The 19,272-nt window shown below is 39.0% G+C and overlaps 1 protein-coding gene across 3 annotated transcripts; it reads right to left on the bottom strand.

Moving 5' to 3' along the window:
- Positions 1-1,092: 1,092 nt before the first annotated feature.
- On the bottom strand, positions 1,093-18,544 carry LOC129243865 (ecdysteroid-phosphate phosphatase). Of its 3 annotated transcripts, XM_054881259.1 has the most exons (10): positions 18,141-18,544; positions 9,848-10,088; positions 9,294-9,489; positions 8,953-9,054; positions 4,066-4,235; positions 3,478-3,808; positions 2,870-3,377; positions 2,624-2,790; positions 2,275-2,520; positions 1,093-2,207 (listed from the first exon to the last, which is right to left on the bottom strand). In XM_054881259.1, the coding sequence occupies exons 1-10, from the start codon at positions 18,245-18,247 to the stop codon at positions 1,966-1,968; spliced, it is 2,310 nt and encodes a 769-aa protein (XP_054737234.1). In that variant the 5' UTR covers positions 18,248-18,544; the 3' UTR covers positions 1,093-1,965. The 3 variants fall into 3 exon arrangements, with proteins under 3 accessions (XP_054737234.1, XP_054737244.1, XP_054737253.1); XM_054881269.1 differs by lacking the exon at positions 8,953-9,054 and having other exon boundaries at positions 18,141-18,542; XM_054881278.1 differs by lacking the exons at positions 8,953-9,054; positions 9,294-9,489; positions 18,141-18,544 and having other exon boundaries at positions 9,848-10,082.
- Positions 18,545-19,272: the final 728 nt, after the last annotated feature.

Raw genomic sequence — 19,272 nt, 5'->3', positions numbered from 1 at the left:
AAATGAAAACTGTTGATAAGTGGTTTAATACGGGGTAATTTTCATACCTTTGATGACTAGGGTCTCGAGATATAGGTCAAAACGTGGACTCGCCGTGTCTTTGCACCGAATTAAACCAAACTTATGCACATTGTTAAGTAAGTATTGAAAATGGGTTTCGTAAAGTTTGGTTGTAATTCGGAGCAGTGGCAACGGGTACAGCGTTCTTTTGAGCCAGCCATAATGTCGCTTACTTTTTTAACGCTTGGGGCGGAACTGAACTGTCAAATTGACAGTGTTAGTTACAATGTGTCAATATTTCTTTCTGATTTGGATGCCATAAGGAAAAAACGTAAGTGCAACATGTAAAAATTGTTTGTGAATTTTTTTGGAGTGGATTTTAGAACAGTGAATAATTTCTTACGAAATTTGAGAATTTAATGTGAAAATCGAATGAAATTATGTGTTCGCGGAAAAAACAATTTTTTTCGTTTTTGTTTTTGAAAAATATAAATGGATAATGGTTAAAAAAGCTCCAATGCTTAATAAAACATATAAATTGAAACGAAAAATTCATGGATGATCAGGAAAATAGACGATTGTTTATTCATATGCGTTGATTTGAAATTTAAAAACAATCTTCTTTTTTCCTGATTTTCAATTTATAGTTTATATTTACTCAAAAAAAAAATAGAAAAACAAAAAATATTGTTTATGCCAAAGCGCTTGAATAAAGAATAAAGAAATAAATAATATGAACACCATATATTTTCTGTTCTAAACCATATCTATTCTATTTTAGTGTGCCCGGCGAAGGGGGCCGGGTTTGCTAGTATATATACATATATATACATACTGTAACATCCAAAGTTATATGAACAAATGCTGTTGTTGTTGTTGTACATACATATATGGGGAATGCTGCTGGAGTGACAGTCCTTGGCCGGATATAAATCCGGGTCGTTCCGGTAACGTAGAACCGACTGTCATGGGAACGAATGCCACGAGTACACGTGGTTGGTTTTAAAGTCTACATGTATCTCTACCGTACAATTGCTAAATTATAACCGCCTCATTCTAAAACCTTGTAAAAGTGATAGGAAAGCACTCTAATTATTTCGAGATACATATCAATAATATGCACCAATATTTATTGACCTTCATTTGTGTTTGGTTGTGACAACTTTTCATTTCATAAATTAAATACGTGTAAATATGTTTAATATTGGTTTCCATTGTATTTCAAATCAACGTGCTCTAAGCTTTTGCAGTTTTAAACAAATCGTAAACCACGGTCCAGAAGACGCCAACTGCTAACCATCCTTTTTTCGGAGGGTGGTTAAGAGTTCAGGCAGATGCTATTGCAATCAATGCCAAATATTTTAGAATAGCTGGTATATCATTTGATACAACTATTTAAGTTCTGGAATTCTTAATTACAAATATAATGAGCGTCATTGCGGACTGTGTTAAAGTTCTTTTCTTTAAAAAAAATATGAATATATAGATTTTTAATTCTTTGATGAGCGCAAATTAAACTTTATTATCGCGTTTTCGATTATAGATCAAGAATATGCACTTACTTTTGCGCTAAAATAGACAAACTCGCAAAAGTTATTGAATTGTAATTGAAGTTGTACTTTGCTGAAAGGATGTAGCATAAGAAACAAAATTTGTACCATATTTTCAGAAGCACCGAGTACATTTCATGCTCATATTTGTGTATTTTCGACCTAACTAACCACAAATGTAATTTACAATTATATCACTGACATGGTTGAACCGGCATGTAAATATGCAGCCGAAAAGAAGAGTACACGTTTCTATCGTCCTTAAGAAAATCATCCATTAAATTCAATTAAAATTTTATACTTCCAATTACTTCGGTGTTGCAGATCAAAAAGTTGTTTTGAAACTGTTATATTTTCACAAAGGTTTTCCGACGCGATTTTCAGCTACCAACAGCATCTCATCAAAGCACGAACACTATGTGGCAGTAAGTGCATTCCATTCAAAGCGAGGGTTTTTCGAATGTGTGACGGGCAAACATTCAGGTTCCACCAGCTTCCAGACGCCGGTATCTACCTCCTCTACAGTGCCTAGACTGCAATATGGTATTTTGTGTATTACTTGGCGCAATTCATTTGTACTACGGGGTGGCGCTCCAATCAATTGACGTGAGCACGTATCGAGAGTGGTAGCGTGAGCCACAATCAAAATGTTACCCTCTACAAAATATAAATAAATTTGATTAGTTTAGTTTCTTTAATTTTGGTTTTTTGGTTTTGTTCTAACTTGTCGTTTCAATGATTTTGCGCATAATTTCATAATTACGCGTATAGAACTCTTCAGTGGTTTCCTTGATGCAATCGTTCAACACATCCGCAGACATAAAGGGCTGATAATTAGTATCCACATTATAATCAGCCTCCAGCAACTCTGATTTACTCAACCAATCGGGCACACCCTCCGGATACCAAGCCATCCATTCAAATAAACCCGGTTCCAATTTTATTTTGAATTTGTGACGTGACTGCAAACCTAAAATTTTTAGTTTTTAAATAACTTATATTTTTCTCAAATTGAAATTAAATGAAGTAGAAGCCAAATAAAATCCATATTCACAATGCTGCTCGTGACTCACCTTCCAGGGTGCTAGTGCAAGTCTGCACGCAGCGATAGGCTGGTGAACAGTAAACATGATCGATGCACACGTTGGATTCAAGTAATGCTTCCCCAGTCAATTTCGCTTGGTAAAGACCAATATTGGTGAGTGGCGAGTCATTTTGCCAGCCTTCAGGACATCTTTGTCTACAAAAACAAGATAAAGGCAATTGACAGTCAATTTCATTGCGCAATCTCTTTGCGAACTGCATTCTCTATTAGTTACCTTCGTGGCAATTTTTTGGGCATGTTTAAGTCTTTGCGTACGTAATTGCTGAATTCATCGAAGCAATATGGTACCCAGGTGCCGAAGGTGAAATCCACACGCTCCCCGTGCCGCATTATGTATACCCGACGGCATTTGGACGACTTTGCTTCAAGACTCGTAGCCTCGTGCGAACGCTCCGAGTCAGTGCTCAGTGTGTCATCGGCACGTGGCACCGCCACCCCAATCGGTTCCACCATTATCTCCATGTCCCCTCGCCGTTTAGCGACCTCCATGACGTGAGGTGAACTCATTTCAAAGCTTGACGTGTCTTGATGTATGTTCTGCCGCTGCACTACCTGATGACTTGCCTGCTGATTGCTATTGTGCGTTACGTTGTGATTGCTGAGGCCCTGCACCAATGGCAAATCCAAGCAAGGTTGCAATGTTTTGCGCAGATACTTTTCCACACTATTTTCAGAGTCCTCATTAAAAGACGAGCCCTCGATTAGTTCAGGCGGCAGACCAACTATTGCATTAAATACGGCATAAATTATTATTTCTTTTTTTTTTAATTAATTCATTTTATTTTAACATGCGCTTATTATGAATACATTTGATTCACTTACTTTGATGATGCAAATCTATATGCTGTTCATCGTGCTCAATAGAAATACTACGCCCGTCCACAATGTCAATTTCTTCGCCCGATGTTAGTGAAGGTGTCATCGACTTGGACAATTGCACAACACGATGAAGTGTCCACGCGTCCGACTCGGCGGTTCGTTCGGTGTAATTCACAGGCAAATGACCGGAGCTGCCTGTTAGCCACGAAATTCCCTCGGCCCAGCCATCACACGAATTGTCAACTGCATCTGTATTCAAATAAATGTAATCGCCGATGCGCAACTCCAGTTCATCGATTTCATGCGGACTATGGGGGTACACCACTTTATGCACCTACTCCGGTACCTCACAGAAGCGAGAAAACAAAAACAAAATACCAATAACACACCATAAGGTTTGTCAACCAGCCATGTTCGATGGGAGAGAAAAAGAGAACATATGTATGTATGTATAACGGAGAATCAGCATGTGTCGAAAATTAAAAAGCAAACGATAATAAAAGAGAAAAAGGCAATTAGCAAAGAATTGTTTAAACCGGTATGCATAACAAAATTAAACAAACAATAACAATCAGAAATGCGACAATATACTTGTTTAGTGGCTAGTCGAGGGTCGCGCGAGTACAGACGCAGCTCCCAATTGGAGGCGCAGGATGCATCAAGCGATTCCACTAATGTTTTCAGTGCATTGAATTGGTTCTGCGGGAACTGATACGCTAAGGTAAGGTGCAGTGATTTTACGTGCGGCTCCAAAGATATAGCTAAAATATATATATATATATTTATATACAACATGTATATGTATGTATGCAGGTGTGTATGTATATAAAAATATAGTAAGTACGAGTATATAGTATATATAAGTGTTATGTAAATATAAACTAATTTACGATCGCATGTGGTGTTGTACGTATTATACGTACATGTACATATACATAAGTGTACATAAGTACCTACATTGTGCATGCAAAGTAAAAATAATTCACAATAAAAAAAACTCCATAGGCAATTATCCCAGAGTCTTTCATAGTCAAACCTTATAGGAATAAAAAAATTCAATTGCGAGGATAAAGTGAGATTTTTTTATACAAATAAATACATAGTATGTACATATGCATATCTTTTTCATGAACCTCCGGATTTATTCTTAAAATTTTTAATTTTGATAAATAAAGATGAACTGCTGAATAAAGAAAAAAACCAAGATATAACGAATTTTTTATATACTCTGGTAGTCATGTTATCCGAAATGAAATATTTCATCAGCGCAAAACACTTAGCCGTTTCAGGCATGTTACTGAATGGTCAGTCTTCGGTCAGTCACAAAACTGAGTCGTTCAAAAAGCGTAGACACGACCATCGGAGGAACGGAACGATACACTACGGACAAAAAACCCCCCGATGATTTTTTTCTAATTACGGTGTTTTTCCTATCGTTTGAAACGCGTAACAGACTTTTTCATTTTATTTCATAATATTGCTTCGTTTATCAAAAATATTGTTTAACATAGGTAGTCATTGATTGATATAGAAAACGGAACTCAAATTTAATTGTAATTATTTTTATATTTAATTAATTAAATTATTAATATCCTACAATCTGTATTTTTTTTTTCAGAATACAGAACATACTCAAAATTTAGCAAACCAAACTTCAACACAGTTTTTTCAGAAATTTTAAAATACGAATATATTTGCACACAGTTACGTAGATTGTACATTTGCCGTCTCCTCATCCTCTCGTAATGACTTCAACTTCTGCACACCTATTGTTGTAGCAGTTCATCAAACGCTGCCAATACGTAGTGGTCACCGGTCGTCATCGTCTATCTCATCTGGCGGTAGGCCCAGGAAACATAATGTTTCGATGGGTTGGGCCCAAAGGAGGAGGAGCGGTTTAGGCAGATGGACGTTGCGCAATTCAAAACTGACCGGCCAATTAAATTTCGCCAGCAACATTTTTGCCTTTTGTTTTTGCCCCATGTGCTACCGGCTCACGATTTGAGGAGCTTGTTGCGGTTTTGAACCTTAGTGGCAATTGCAGTTGTGTGGCTCAATAAATCCAATGTTCAAGAAAAGAATTGTCAGAAAACCGAAGGTAGATTAGAGGTCAAGTGAGGAGGTGGTCCAAAACCAAAACATCGAGATATCGATGTTGAAGGTTGTCCAACGGTACGGCAGCAATTTCTCAACAGAACATCCATGTTTTAGTCTGTCAGTCCGTTTTCTACCCTCAACAGAACAAGTTTCTTGACATTTTTTCACCAAGCCCTGAATTGTCGATTCCTTCGGACGATTATTTCCACCAAAAAAAATCACGAATTCTGCGATATGTCATTTTCATAATAAGTATCAATCATTCCACGCGTTGTTCTATCGTGTAGAATTGTGCATCTGTCTAGTTGACACATTTCCACAATGGCATAAGCAATTACTGTGTAGGAAAGAAAGGCGTCGGAGATTTGGCATTTATATAAAACACAATGCCAGAGGAGCAATATTTACAGATTTTGAAGAGATTCGATAAGTAGCTCGTTGAAATTTGGGTTTTTGAGAAACAGCAAACCGTATTTAAAGAGTTAAACAATTATTCACTATTTGTTTTTACTGTGTTTTTAAACTATTTGAAAATGAATTTAAGTTTTTCCTCGAAATTATGTAAATATATAACTAGTTATCATGATTCAATTATAGAAGGCTAAGTAAGCAGCTTTTCGTTCTCTCTTGACAAATCGGCTCCTTAACTTGCTTCTTTACAAACATACAGTATTGACCAACACCAAACAGGATTTCTAACAACGCCAAATAATCAATAAAAACCACGTAAAACATGACATATTTGTGTACCATGTTTTTCTTATTCACACGACATGTATCAATTCTACTGAGAATCAATCTTTAAAGCTGTCTTTCTGCTGCAGAAAACGGCCGGTTTGTGAATTTTCATACATGTAAGCAGGGCCGTAGAGAGCATATTCGGGCACCGGGGGAAAATTGCAAATGCGGGCCCTTTCCATTTATGTCTTATTCATATAAATACGTATAATCTCGAGTCCGGGCCCCTCTGAGAACTCCGGGCCCGGGGAAAAAGTGCCCGATGCCCCCCGCCCTCTCTCGTGTAAGTCTCGATCAGGCATTTGTAAAATTTTTTATAAAATCTTTTCATTTATAGATGTTTAGTAAATACAATCGCGGCCACCTTTTCATATCAAACGAAAAGCTCGAGTGACTTAGAGGCGAATTGTAACGGAAACAATGATTCACCCCGAACTGTGACGCTGTGATGATTCAATCAACTGAAATTTACAAACACAACTTCCTTTTTTCAAAATTTAAACTTAAAGATTCGTTACAAAAAAATAGTTTAAATGCTGCTAAATAGACGTATCCTCTTCGCCATACGCGATGTGCAATTTGTTAGTTTTCTGAAAAATTTAGAAAACGTAGGTTATTTCTACAAAATACGTCTGAAAAACTATTTGGAACAGTGTTCCCATGTTCACACCCTACAGACCCAAATTTAACGTGCATTTGCAGCAAAATATTTGAAGAAGTGGATGACGTTTATAAATAAATGGGTGCAACGGTATACCGAAGTTTAAAACGTTGAGACTTCCCCAGACGAGCCCCAAAAAATTAATATACCTCTCCAAAGCTAATCAGAAAATCATTGATTTGTTTGTGGCAAACATTTATCATTCTGTGAAGTTGAAGAAAGTTTAAGGAAATATACACCCATAATAATAATAATCGACTACTTCAACGAACTGCCAAACTGCCGTTTATTTGTGTTTACCGCCAATTTGAATGCAGTTTTGATGAACGAAATTTTCCAAAAACCATTGCATCGAGGCGGAAGGTGTGTAGAATGGAAACAACAGAGCGGGAATGAAATGTTAGATTGGCCTTCAGAGACACTTGATAATGCCCACCCTATTGAAAATTTTTGGCCAATAGTTAAGTAAAACCTGAAAGGAAAACAAATATAACATAACGTCGAACAAAAATAACATAAAGTATGACTCGAAGATGTAAAACCATTATAGCTAATGGCACTACCATTGCATTTTATTTAATACATTGCGTAAATAAATATTATATTATAAACCCATACAGTGCAGTTTGTTAGAATCGAATTAGTTAAATGTGCGTGCGTAGTAACTAGTATTATGGAAGCCAAGTACATTAAGGTAGACAAACTAACTAGAAAAGTTGTAGTTTTCGTTGCAAAGAAAATCATTTTAACTTTTCTAACTCCAAATGTTTTTATGACTAGAGATCGACCGAATTTCGGCTTCGGTTACATACGGCTCAACGGTAACTTGCATATATTGTTATTCACACTTACCCCTATACATTTTCTGCTGTCTTATTTCTGTAGTGTAAGTTAAATTTTGAGCTGTACTTATTAACGGACTTATTATAGAAATTTTTGTAGTACATTTTTACCCGCTATATTCCTCTGTTATGAAAATTGTTTGCTCTTTCCGACAAAAGAGACATAAACAAACCCATCTATTTAGAGGTAAGAGCGTGAAAGTGTTCCCAGTTGGTTTTTATTCATTCATCATCATTGCGATCAGCTTTTCTCGTTTTAGAAAATTGTTTATTTATATCCTTTATTATTATCGATAATAACATTTTTATAAACGACTTCTTTGCGCCGTTCTCTTTTTAATATTTCTAAACACTCCTTTAGGGATTCACTGATCCCGACAACAATCATGAGTTTTGCCGATTTTTGGCTCGTCACAAATCTTATTACAATCTAGGTGAACTTATAGCAGCTCCCTGCTATCCGGAAGCAATCCGGTTAATTGCAAAGTTTTTGAAAATTTGTTACGCAACTAGAACTAACTTTAAACACATATAATATAATATCACTTAGTTTTTCGTGGTTTTGTGTTGTTAGATATGCATTACATTTGAATTAATATTCGCATTTTTTTAATTCAAATCAAATCAATATTTTTTCTTTTATTTTTCTATTTCAGTACTAATTAGCTACTTTGCTTACTTTTTTACTAATTACCTTTCGGTAAGAAGATAAAAACATTTCTCTCTTTCTCCATCCTTTGTAAACGTAACCCTTTGTTAAGGAGTGTCGAAACTGGTGTCATTACTTATTACCTAACCTTTTATATTTGAACCATGTAGTTATAATTGATTAAATAAAATTTGCTTAAAAATTAAAACATAAAAATCTTGTGAACTATAAAATAAAATACTGAATTTTCTTGAAATGCGAAAACTTATTCTTAAAAAACTGTGTGTATATATGACTAGTTAGATGGTGGCCCCCAAGGAGACATGACTCTAGTATATTTGTTAATAATCATATCTTTTTTAGATAATTTTTTTAGGTTTGTATTCGTTTGTTAATTGAAAAATATACATATCTATTACTATAATATATGTAGCATGCGAAAAACAAAAACACCAACTACAACTTTTTTAAAATAAATATTTTTTCCTTACATCGACTACTACGCGGTATACAACGTGTACCGGACGAAACAGCACCGCACCATGGGAAGCATGCGACTATTGCATCGAGCTGCTCATACGTGTCGCTTATGACTGTCAACAAATTATTTCAATGGCCATAAAACCGCACAAAAATTGTTTACAGTTCAAGAGATACATAGCATATTCCAGTGAAAGCGTTTTTGAAAAAGTGTAGAAAAGAGCACCAAAAATTTGCCATTTACATTTAGTAGAAGAAATAGTTGCACCCTACTCCACACATTCACGTTCACAACTTTCTTTACATGGCAAACGAAAAATTACCAAAATCATTTACAAGAACAGTGTCATACTTGAGTTGGACACCTCCTTAACGTATTGCAGTGATAACCGTTTTAAATAGTTTGCATCTTCTTCGGCTACAAAGAACCCCATAAAATTCTGACTCATATAGGGCTCCAACTTTAATGGACGATCTAGAAGTGCTCCACTCATGTCAACCACCTGTTTTAGAGCTTTGGATAATTGCAGTGAACTTTCATCAGGTGCCTTCATACGAAAAAGAAAACAGCGAAAAATTTTAACGTTAGTATTGAAAAAACATAAAACTTAAAACATTTAAAATCATCCTTTTTCTAGTTTTGTTTGTCGTCTTTAATAGTAATATAATAATAATATAATAGTGGTAGTAGTAGTGTTGAAAGATACATAGGCCAAAGTTTTTCACTTCGTAACATCTGGCTGAATGTTATCCTACAAATGAAGAGCCTACAGTTTTGCAGATGGTTTTTGGACGGATGGCAAGCTTTTTTTATTGCACCCGGTAGGTGCCATTGCCTGCCTCTATGAAGTCTTAAAATTATGAACAACTTATCGAACAATAGTTTTTTAACATGCATTTATATACCTTGAAAAATGAAACCAGTGTGATATGTGGCACATAGTTGTGAGCGCCATTCCAACCGCAAACCATGCGTGACTTGTTCCAGAATTCCTCTAGCTGTTGCAGAAAGGGACCAGTTGGACATGCATATAAGATGTATTCACGAGGATTATTTTCGTCCAAAGTTGAATCATTTACATGAGCAAGCAACCAGTCGGAAGCAATTTGAACTCCTCGGTTGCCGGTAGCGGCCAAAGCCTTTTCGCTGCGTAAAAAAGATTTAAATATGTACAGTATTATTTATAAGCTAAGCAATATTTGTTTTATTTATCCTCTAATCCAAGTATTTGGATTCTTTTTTTTTGCAATTTGAGTTGACTTAAGGTTAAAGTAAAACAAAAATATTTTCCCAAAATCTGTTCTACCTTTTCCCTCGGTTGTCAAAGGTAGCTTAAAGCAGTTATAAACATTTACAAGCGTAAATATGAAACACATTCTTTAAATTATATTTTTCTTAAAACGCCGTGTATTTAAATGTGTACCAGTATAGTGAAAACACAGAAGGCAGTGCACAAATTTTCAACCAAAGTTTCTTTTTATTATTTCAAAAATAATTTGTAGCGTTGTCAGCATGACCCCAAATCTCGGAGACAATAGATTTGCCCTATTATCCCCACCCACCCGTTCTAAACGTATAAAAACTATAAACATTAGTGAAGAGTTTCCAGAGCTCCCAGTGACAAAGAAAGACGACCCCAAATTTGTTGTAATAAAACCGAAAGATTCAAATAAATCGTTCGCCGATTATTCGATTTTTGCAAAATAATTTGATTTCACAACAATCCGACGGCAGCTTAGTAGTCCTGGTGAAAAATCGTGAATATGCAAAAGGGTTTATTGATTACACTGCTACCTATCATGATAATCTCAACTGCGTTAAGTGCACTGTATATGCCCTTTTTCTCAACAATATCCCAAAAATGAAATCATTGATGGCTTAAAAGAATATGGCGTAACAAATGTTTATAAATTTCAACGCTTTGTCGAAGGAGTCTCTAAACCCACAGGGGTTATCTTAATTTCCTTCGACAACTACTTGTGCCAGAAATATCAGCAAGCAAAAGAAATCATGAAAATAAAAACGCAAGAAAAATGCACTTTACGTGAAGCGAACAAATTATACAAAACCCGGAACTCTCTCTCCCTGACTCCAAACACATTTGCCAACCACACCTGATGATCTCTCTCATGTTTCATTCCCATGGCAGCCGGTTCTACGTTACCGGAATGACTCGGGTTTTTCCCGACCAAGGGCTGCCGCCCCAGTACACAAGCCCTGTCTAGTGTATCGTATATCACCCCACCCCTTACGTCACAGGAGCAAACTCTCGCAGCAATCCTGCTCCAAATTCTTCTCCTCAGGGCTGGAGTCGAATCCAACCCTGGGCCAGAAGTATTCTACTGCTGCGTCTGCCACAAACGGCTTCACCCGAACTCCACCTCGGTTAGGTGCAACAAGTGCAACGGGTGGAGCCACCTTAAGACCTGCTCAGGCCTTAAGTCGCACAGGGAGTGGTCCACACGGTATGTGGCCACGTGTTGCTCCCGCCAACAGGCGTCTGATGCCTCCACGGCTACCACACCCCCTGATAGGCCGGCACTACCAACCGCCACCACAACCCACACCTCCACGGTGAGGAGCCTCTCGGAGCAACACAACTCCCCTTCAACCCCTCCCATCCCTTCCTGCTCCAACCCCAGTGCGGGGACAAACCAGCAGCTCCTGGTCCCCCGTACAGTCTGTTCCGTGTGTCAGACCATATCACCTCGGAATCTGGTATCAGTCCAATGCAATTCCTGCAGTGGGTGGTGCCATTTTCGGAGATGTTCCGGCCTGCGCACCACCCGTGAGTGGACAACTGCCTACGTTGCCCCCTGCTGCAGAGCTCTGCACCCACTACCGCCCCCGGAGGCGCGGCCGCCCACCACCATCAGGCCGCAACAACCACAGTGGATTACGCAGCAAGTCCAACGTAGACAACCCCACGCGTCCCTCACCCCCCGGATTACACAGACCTCACCGAGAAGCTTCAAGCTTCTCCAGTTTAACTGCAACGGACTTACGAGTAAGGTCGACGAGATAGTCGACTTTATGAGCCGGCACAGTATCAAAATAGCTGCGGTCCAAGAAACAAAGTTGCACGCTAGGTCATCTCTGATCACCAGGGATGGCTATAACGTGCACAGACACGATCGCGAGCGAGACAATGGTGGTGGCCTAGCGTTTATAGTCCACCACACAGTGCAGTATCGTCTCATCGATGAAGGAATCGACCGCAGGGACAGCACCTTAGAATGTTAAGGCATAGCTGTCCGGTCAGGCGATTCCGAGCTCGAAATATTTAACGTTTATATACCCCCTGTCACCTGCTGCCCGGCAGGATATCACCCTGATATAGGTGCGCTCATCAGAGGTGAAACCCGATTGGTTGTAGGTGACTTTAATGCGCATCACGATCTTTGGCATTCAAGCCTGCCAAATGATCGTAGGGGACAGCAATTGGCAGAGCAGATAGACGACTCGACAATCAGCACTGTGAACGACGACGCCCCCACCAGGGTAGTGGGCCTGACCTAACAATAGCTAGCGCGGGTCTGATAAATAGCATAACGTGGCGAACTATGCTATCGCTTGCATCAAACCACTTGCCCATTATGGTCTCGATTGAGAGACCTGCCGACTTCGTTTCCGCGAATCACCGGTCCTATTTTAACTTTAAAAAAGCTAATTGGGCCGGCTTCACGGAATTCACCGAGGACACCTTCGCCGCTCTTCCCATCCCCACTGATGTGCGCGTGGGCGAACGCGCATTCCGCAAGGTGCTCACAGCTGCTGCGGCTCGCTTCATCCCAGCTGGAAGTTATAAGGACATCCGTCCTCATTTCCCAGCAGAAGCAACCAGTTTAGCAAACGAGCGTGACCACCTACGCCAGGCCGATCCCGGGGATCCCCGCATAAGGGATCTCAATTTGGAGATCCGGCAACTGGTAAATCAACACAAGCGGACTAAATGGGTTGAGCACCTGAAGACTTGTAACCTCACCTCCGGAGTGAGTAAGCTCTGGTCCACCGTTAGGTCTCTGTCGAACCCGACGAAGCACAACGACAAGGTGGCTATCACCTTCAACGGTTGTACTTCGTCGGACCCGAAGAGATGCGCGAGCTATTTTAGCCGGCTGTTCATACTGCATCCTCCGGGCGACAGAACCAAACGTCGTGTTACCAGAAGGCTGCACAAACTGACGAACGACAGTGCGCCACTTACTTTCTCCGGTGATGAGGTTCAGGGGGCCATCAACAAGTCAAAATCATCGAAAGCCATTGGCCCTGACGGATTAAACGCGCTGATGCTGAAGCATCTGGGACCCCTGGGAGTAGGATACCTCACAAGGGTCTTCAATTTGTCCATGGCCACTCTCATCATCCCTGACAAGTGGAAAGCAGGGAGAGTGGTCCCACTACTGAAACCTGGGAAACCTGCCAACCAAGGGGAGTCTTATCGGCCGATAACTCTCCTTTCCCCAGTAGTGAAGACACTTGAAGCCGTCCTACTCCCACTCTACACGACACACCTGGCCCTAGCCCCACATCAGCACGGATTCCGACGAGTGCACAGCACCACCACTGCACTCACCGCCATAAACGCCCAGATAAATCGCGGGCTTAACCAAAACCTCCCTAATAGCGTTGGACTTGAAGAAGGCTCTCGATACTGTCAGCCATTTCACGCTATTAGATGACATTTTTCGGCTAAAGAGGTGGTCCGCCAACTATCTGAGCGGTCGTCACTCGTCAGTGATTTTTAGAGACCAAACATCCAAACAGAGGAAGATTATGCAAGGTGTTCCGCAGGGTGGTGTCTCTCACCCTTGCTGTTCAACTTCTATATATCGAAGCTACCAGAGGGAGTCTCCCTGGTCTCATACGCTGACGACTGCACAATAGTGGTGTCGAGCTCTGACATTGATGACCTGTACGCCAAAGTGAACATCTACCTCACCAATCTTTCTCACTTTTTCACTGCGAGGAATCTCCAACTTTCCTCCCCAAAGTCCACGGCGTCCCTCTTCACCACCTGGACAAAGGAGGTCAAACTGCTACTCAAGGTAAAAGTCGATGACACACCAATTCCTACTGTTAACAATCCCAAAATTTTGGGTGTAACCTTTGACAGATTGCTCCCTTCTCTGCGCACACAACCGCAATTGCCACTAAAGTCTAAAATCGCAACAAGGTCCTCAAATCGCTCGCCGGCGGGCTTGTGGCAAAGACAAAGAAATGTTGCTATCGACATTAAGTCAATTGGCCGGTCGGTTCTAAATTACGCTGCGCCTGTCTGGTCTCCTGGAACTAGCTCCAGACTTGTCAAACTACTGTTATTCGGAACGCGGCAGGTGGCCTCCTGATGTCCCCCACAAATGCTCCCGGTAAAGGAGCACAATAAACTACTTAGCAAACAGTTTCTGCTTACGTGTTACCGCAGGTTTCACCCTTGCAGACGCCTGCTTAACTAAGAGCCGCCTCCCAGACACGTCAAGAGACACCTATTAAACTACGCCGACGAGATCCAGAACAAAACTAACCGACATCTACTGGACCAGACAGTGCTTAGACAGTCAACAAACGACATCCACCGGGAGACCGTCACCACCTTCATGAACTCCCGTCCTGTGAATGCCGTAATCAGAGTCCAACCACCACCTATTGCAGACAAAGAGCTCCAGCTTCCCCGTGAGACTCGTGTAACACTGGCACAGCTACGTTCTGGATACTGTAGCAGGTTAAACTCCTACATATCCAGAATCGACCCTGACATACCAAACACATGTCCGGCATGTGAAGGTACCCCGCACAACACTAACCACCTCTTCACATGCCCCCTCAAACCGACTCATCTACCCCCCCTCTCCCTCTGGACCCAACCTGTCGAAACAGCATGTTTCCTGGGCTACCCTTAAATGAGCTAGACGAAGACGACCGATGATATACTTACACAGGCAAGGCTACCTATGCTGTTAAAACAACAACAACATGCAGAAAAGATTGCAAGCTGTCATCAAAAATAACGGCAAACACACAACATACTAAAATAATATTGGCACTTAAATTGATTAAGTACTTTATTAAATGACGGTGACTTTTGTCCACCAGAAATGCACACAGCAACCATTATATGCCATTTTTTTTATAAATACTTCTTGAATTAGCCTAAAGTTTAAGCTGAAACAGATTTTAAATAAATAATAGTTTTCGTTAAATATACTACTTTATATGTTTCCATTATGTTCTGGGCGCGGGAGATGTTATAATCTTCTAGATACTAAATGACGGTGACTTTTGTCCATCAGTGTATATGCATACATATATATATGGGGAAAACTTTAGTATAATGTATATCGCTTTGAAAAAAAAGGTTAAAAGGGGGGGGATAGAGGGGTGTATCCCCATCTTAAAACTGAAAACCGAACCTGCCGGAGGCTTATAGTTTTTAAGTAATTTAATGTTAAAGTTCTCTAATTTAGCGAAAAGTTGGTGTTGCCATACACCTGAAATAAAAACGAAGTTCGTATGTAGGGATGTTCAGTGGAAGGTTCATTGTAAAGCTGCAGTATTTTTTGAAATATTTTTGAAAATAAAAACATACAACTCATTTAAACTTAAAAACAATGATATGAAGCGTATCACAAAAAATAATAAAGTAATTAAAATTAAATTAAATTAATTAACACAGTATTTTTGCGTAGAACTCCTTTCCGTGTTAAAACCATTGAACCCACAATTAAAACATCATATGCGTGTATGTAGTAAGGACGCACAATAACCCCCATCCCCATCATTAACACTAAACTTAAATACTTAATTTTTGTTCATATTTTTGTTTCATTTGCAGGCATCCGGCAACACCACACTGTTGTCATTCCAATTTCCTATTCGCGTTTAAAATTTTAAAGTGATAGCATGGACAAATAAATTTGCATTTAATTTTAATAAAAGCAATTCGAATATAAGCATAAAAATCAGTAAAAACACGCGTGTGAGTGTATATTTGGTGAATTTTAGTGAAGTGTTAAAAAATATATAGTGTAATGTGGCAAATTATATTGAAGTTCCCGAGGGCATTTTGAAGGCAAATAATTTCAAAATTATTATTTTCCGAATAATTTGGAGTTATAAAGAGTCTCCTTAACACCTCACTAACATCTCCACCAAGTTTCATTAATAAAAACATTATAGATTGCCAAAAATTGCCCAATATACATCGTTCTAAATTCCAGCCTATATCATATATATTTCCCTATATACCTATATAGGTATGTTTTATTTAACAAAAACAATAGCGCTGCTGGCTAAAATTAGGAGTAAAAATCGCGCGATTTTCACTATATTAATATTTGATACATATATATAGGTTATATTAAAAAAAAATAGCGCTGCAAACGAAAATCCCATCACTATTCTAACAGAAAAGAGTGTGTGGAAATTATGTTCCTATATTGCTTCATTTTAATTCGCGTTCACATTGTTTTCCTGCTCCTGGCAGCACTCCAATTCAGCGATGCTTTTTAGTTATTGTTAATTTGGCTGGCATATTTGGCATTTGCAATTTAAATTGGTATTTTATGGTATATGTATATCAATAAAAAATTAATAGAAACGTGTGTTTATGTTACACAGTTCTAATAATGATAAGTGCACTTTTTATATCAAATTATTTTAAAAAGAAATAACGTAAAAACTATTATTAACTGAATAGTGTTTAGCAAAATAAGCACTAAATCAACATCTCCTGTGAGTTTCACTGGAAAATTCGTAATATTTCTCACAAAACAAGCGAACGGTCAATCAGGAGTCCTAGCCCCATTTCCCTACGAAGATAATCACTAGTCTCAATTCTTTCAGTTCCACAAAAACTTTATCTTCACTTTTACATCTATTTACTGTAATCGGTAATTGTTCAGAAGAGCGGCCCTTCAGAAAATCAATATTTTTGTAAAATTTTTTCAATGATATCAATAAAATGTATTGTAAAAGAGTGTTTAAGATCGGGGGAACTATACTTTTATGTAGGATTTACTGTTAATATGAATATCAAATCCGGCGGGCGACACAACAAGAATTACCGCTTGAACATTATATAAGTGTTTTGAAATGTTGTCCAACTCCGGCTACGCAATCCACAGTATTTTTGCGTTGAACTCCTTTTCGCGTGGGCGGCCTTCGGCCGCGCTTCAAAAAAAAAACCCTCATCAGTCCAACTCCGGCTACGCAATCCACAGTATTTTTGCGTAGAACTGCTTTTCGCGTGGGCGGCCTTCGGCCGCGCTTCAAAAAAATAACCCTCATCAGTCCAACTCCGGCTACGCAATCCACAGTATTTTTGCGTAGAACACCTTTTCGCGTGGGCGGCCTTCGGCCGCGCTTCAAAAAAAAAACCCTCATCAATCCAACTCCGGCTACGCAATCCACAGTATTTTGGACTGATGAGGGTTTTTTTTTTTAAGCGCGGCCGAAGGCCGCCCACGCGAAAAGGAGTTCTACGCAAAAATACTGTGGATTGCGTAGCCGGAGTTGGACTGATGAGGGTTATTTTTTTGAAGCGCGGCCGAAGGCCGCCCACGCGAAAAGCAGTTCTACGCAAAATCCTACATAAAAGTATAGTTCCCCCGATCTTAAACACTCTTTTACAATACATTTTATTGATATCATTGAAAAAATTTTACAAAAATATTGATTTTCTGAAGGGCCGCTCTTCTGAACAATTACCCTGTAATCATTATAGTGGTTATATTTGAAGAGGATAAGACCCAAGTTTTCCAATGGTACCATTTTTACCCCGAAAATCGGTTGACCCCATTTCAAAGTTTTCTCCTTTCTCTTATTGAATCACCCTGTAGCTATCACTATGCATATGCGCGTGTATGTATGTATGTATAGCACACACACTTATTTACACACTTTGACTAAAGATAAGAACTGAAAAAGTCCACGCCAAACACAGATCAAAACAAACCACGCCACGCCCACCGACGTTCCAGGCACGTGCCTATAACAAAATTATTTGCATATGTATAGATATACTCCTCACTCCTCTCTGTACTTAATATTTTACCGAAATCAATAATCACATTCATTTGACTGCACTATTAATCTCACTGAAAAAAGCGGTAATTACTAATATTTAGATAATAGTAACGGTATTTTCCACGACGCGACCATTACTTCCATACAAGTCTCATCGCCCATACTTCCACTTACGCTCGATGCTTTGTGAAGCCCATTTGCAGCAATGTCTGCAATGGTGTTAGGTGTTGCTTTGAAATTCTAGTTGGCGTAGGATTCTTTCGCGGCGGAAGCTGGGCCATTGCTTACGCTGGTCTCGTTCCCAGGCCAGACAGAACACACAAAAAATTTATTAGAAAGTTTAAAATAAACGCTTTTTATAAAGGCAATTTTTCCGAGCACTAAACCTACGCACGAACGCACGCAAAACCTTCAATGTTCGTTAAACATGAGAAAACTTATAGTCCAAAAAGAAAACGCGACGCTCACCATTTAATCACTTGAGCACAAATTTAGAATGCCATATTGATGAAAATTCAACATGATCTCGGCGATAGATGCCGCTGTAGAAAGGAACTGTCACAAAACCTGGCGAACCCACACAAGGTGACTTCGGTATGGTGGTTTGTATCTAAGCGTATAGAAACGCCTTGGTTTGTACCAAAATTGATAGAATAAGAGATTGTCTAGACGAATTGAATACAGAATGTGGCGTCTTCTCAAAACAATTTTTTTTTTTATTTGAAAATTGGAAAAGTAATGAATTACAAACACAATGAAATTAAAAAGCATTAGCGACTAGGCTATCAGCTTTACATAACATAAGTATTTATATAATAATATTCGTGTATAATTTAGATTTCAAAATACAAATTAATTTTGTAAATAAAGTGTATAAAACTTTTAATGTTTTCTGCGTTAACTTCGGACAGAAGTTCTTCTATTGTGTGGCTTGATATTGTTTGTCTTATTGAATGTAATGCTTCACAATTTGTAACGATGTGTTGGATAGAAAGTGTCTCTTCGTTGCAGAATTGACAAACGTGGTTTTGTGTGTTGTTGTTTTGAAAGAGGTTGCTGTGGGTCAGGCGTGTATGTCCAAGCCGAAAACGGGTATAAATAATCATGTTTCGCTTTGTGGTTGTTGCTGGGAAGATTGGAGGGTTGAAGCTTGGATTAATGCATTTATAATAATGGTTTATGTTTTGCCATCGTTGTAACATTTGTTGTCGATTTGCTTTGTTAGTTGCGTTTTTTAGGTCGACCTTGTTAAAACTGTATATTGTGTGTAACGGCGACTTAGTGGCAAATTTTGCTGCTGCGTCTG

The sequence above is a fragment of the Anastrepha obliqua genome, chromosome 1 (genome assembly GCF_027943255.1).
Source record: "Anastrepha obliqua isolate idAnaObli1 chromosome 1, idAnaObli1_1.0, whole genome shotgun sequence".
Lineage (NCBI taxonomy): Eukaryota > Metazoa > Arthropoda > Insecta > Diptera > Tephritidae > Anastrepha > Anastrepha obliqua.
This window is presented reverse-complemented; position numbering and strand designations above follow the sequence as displayed.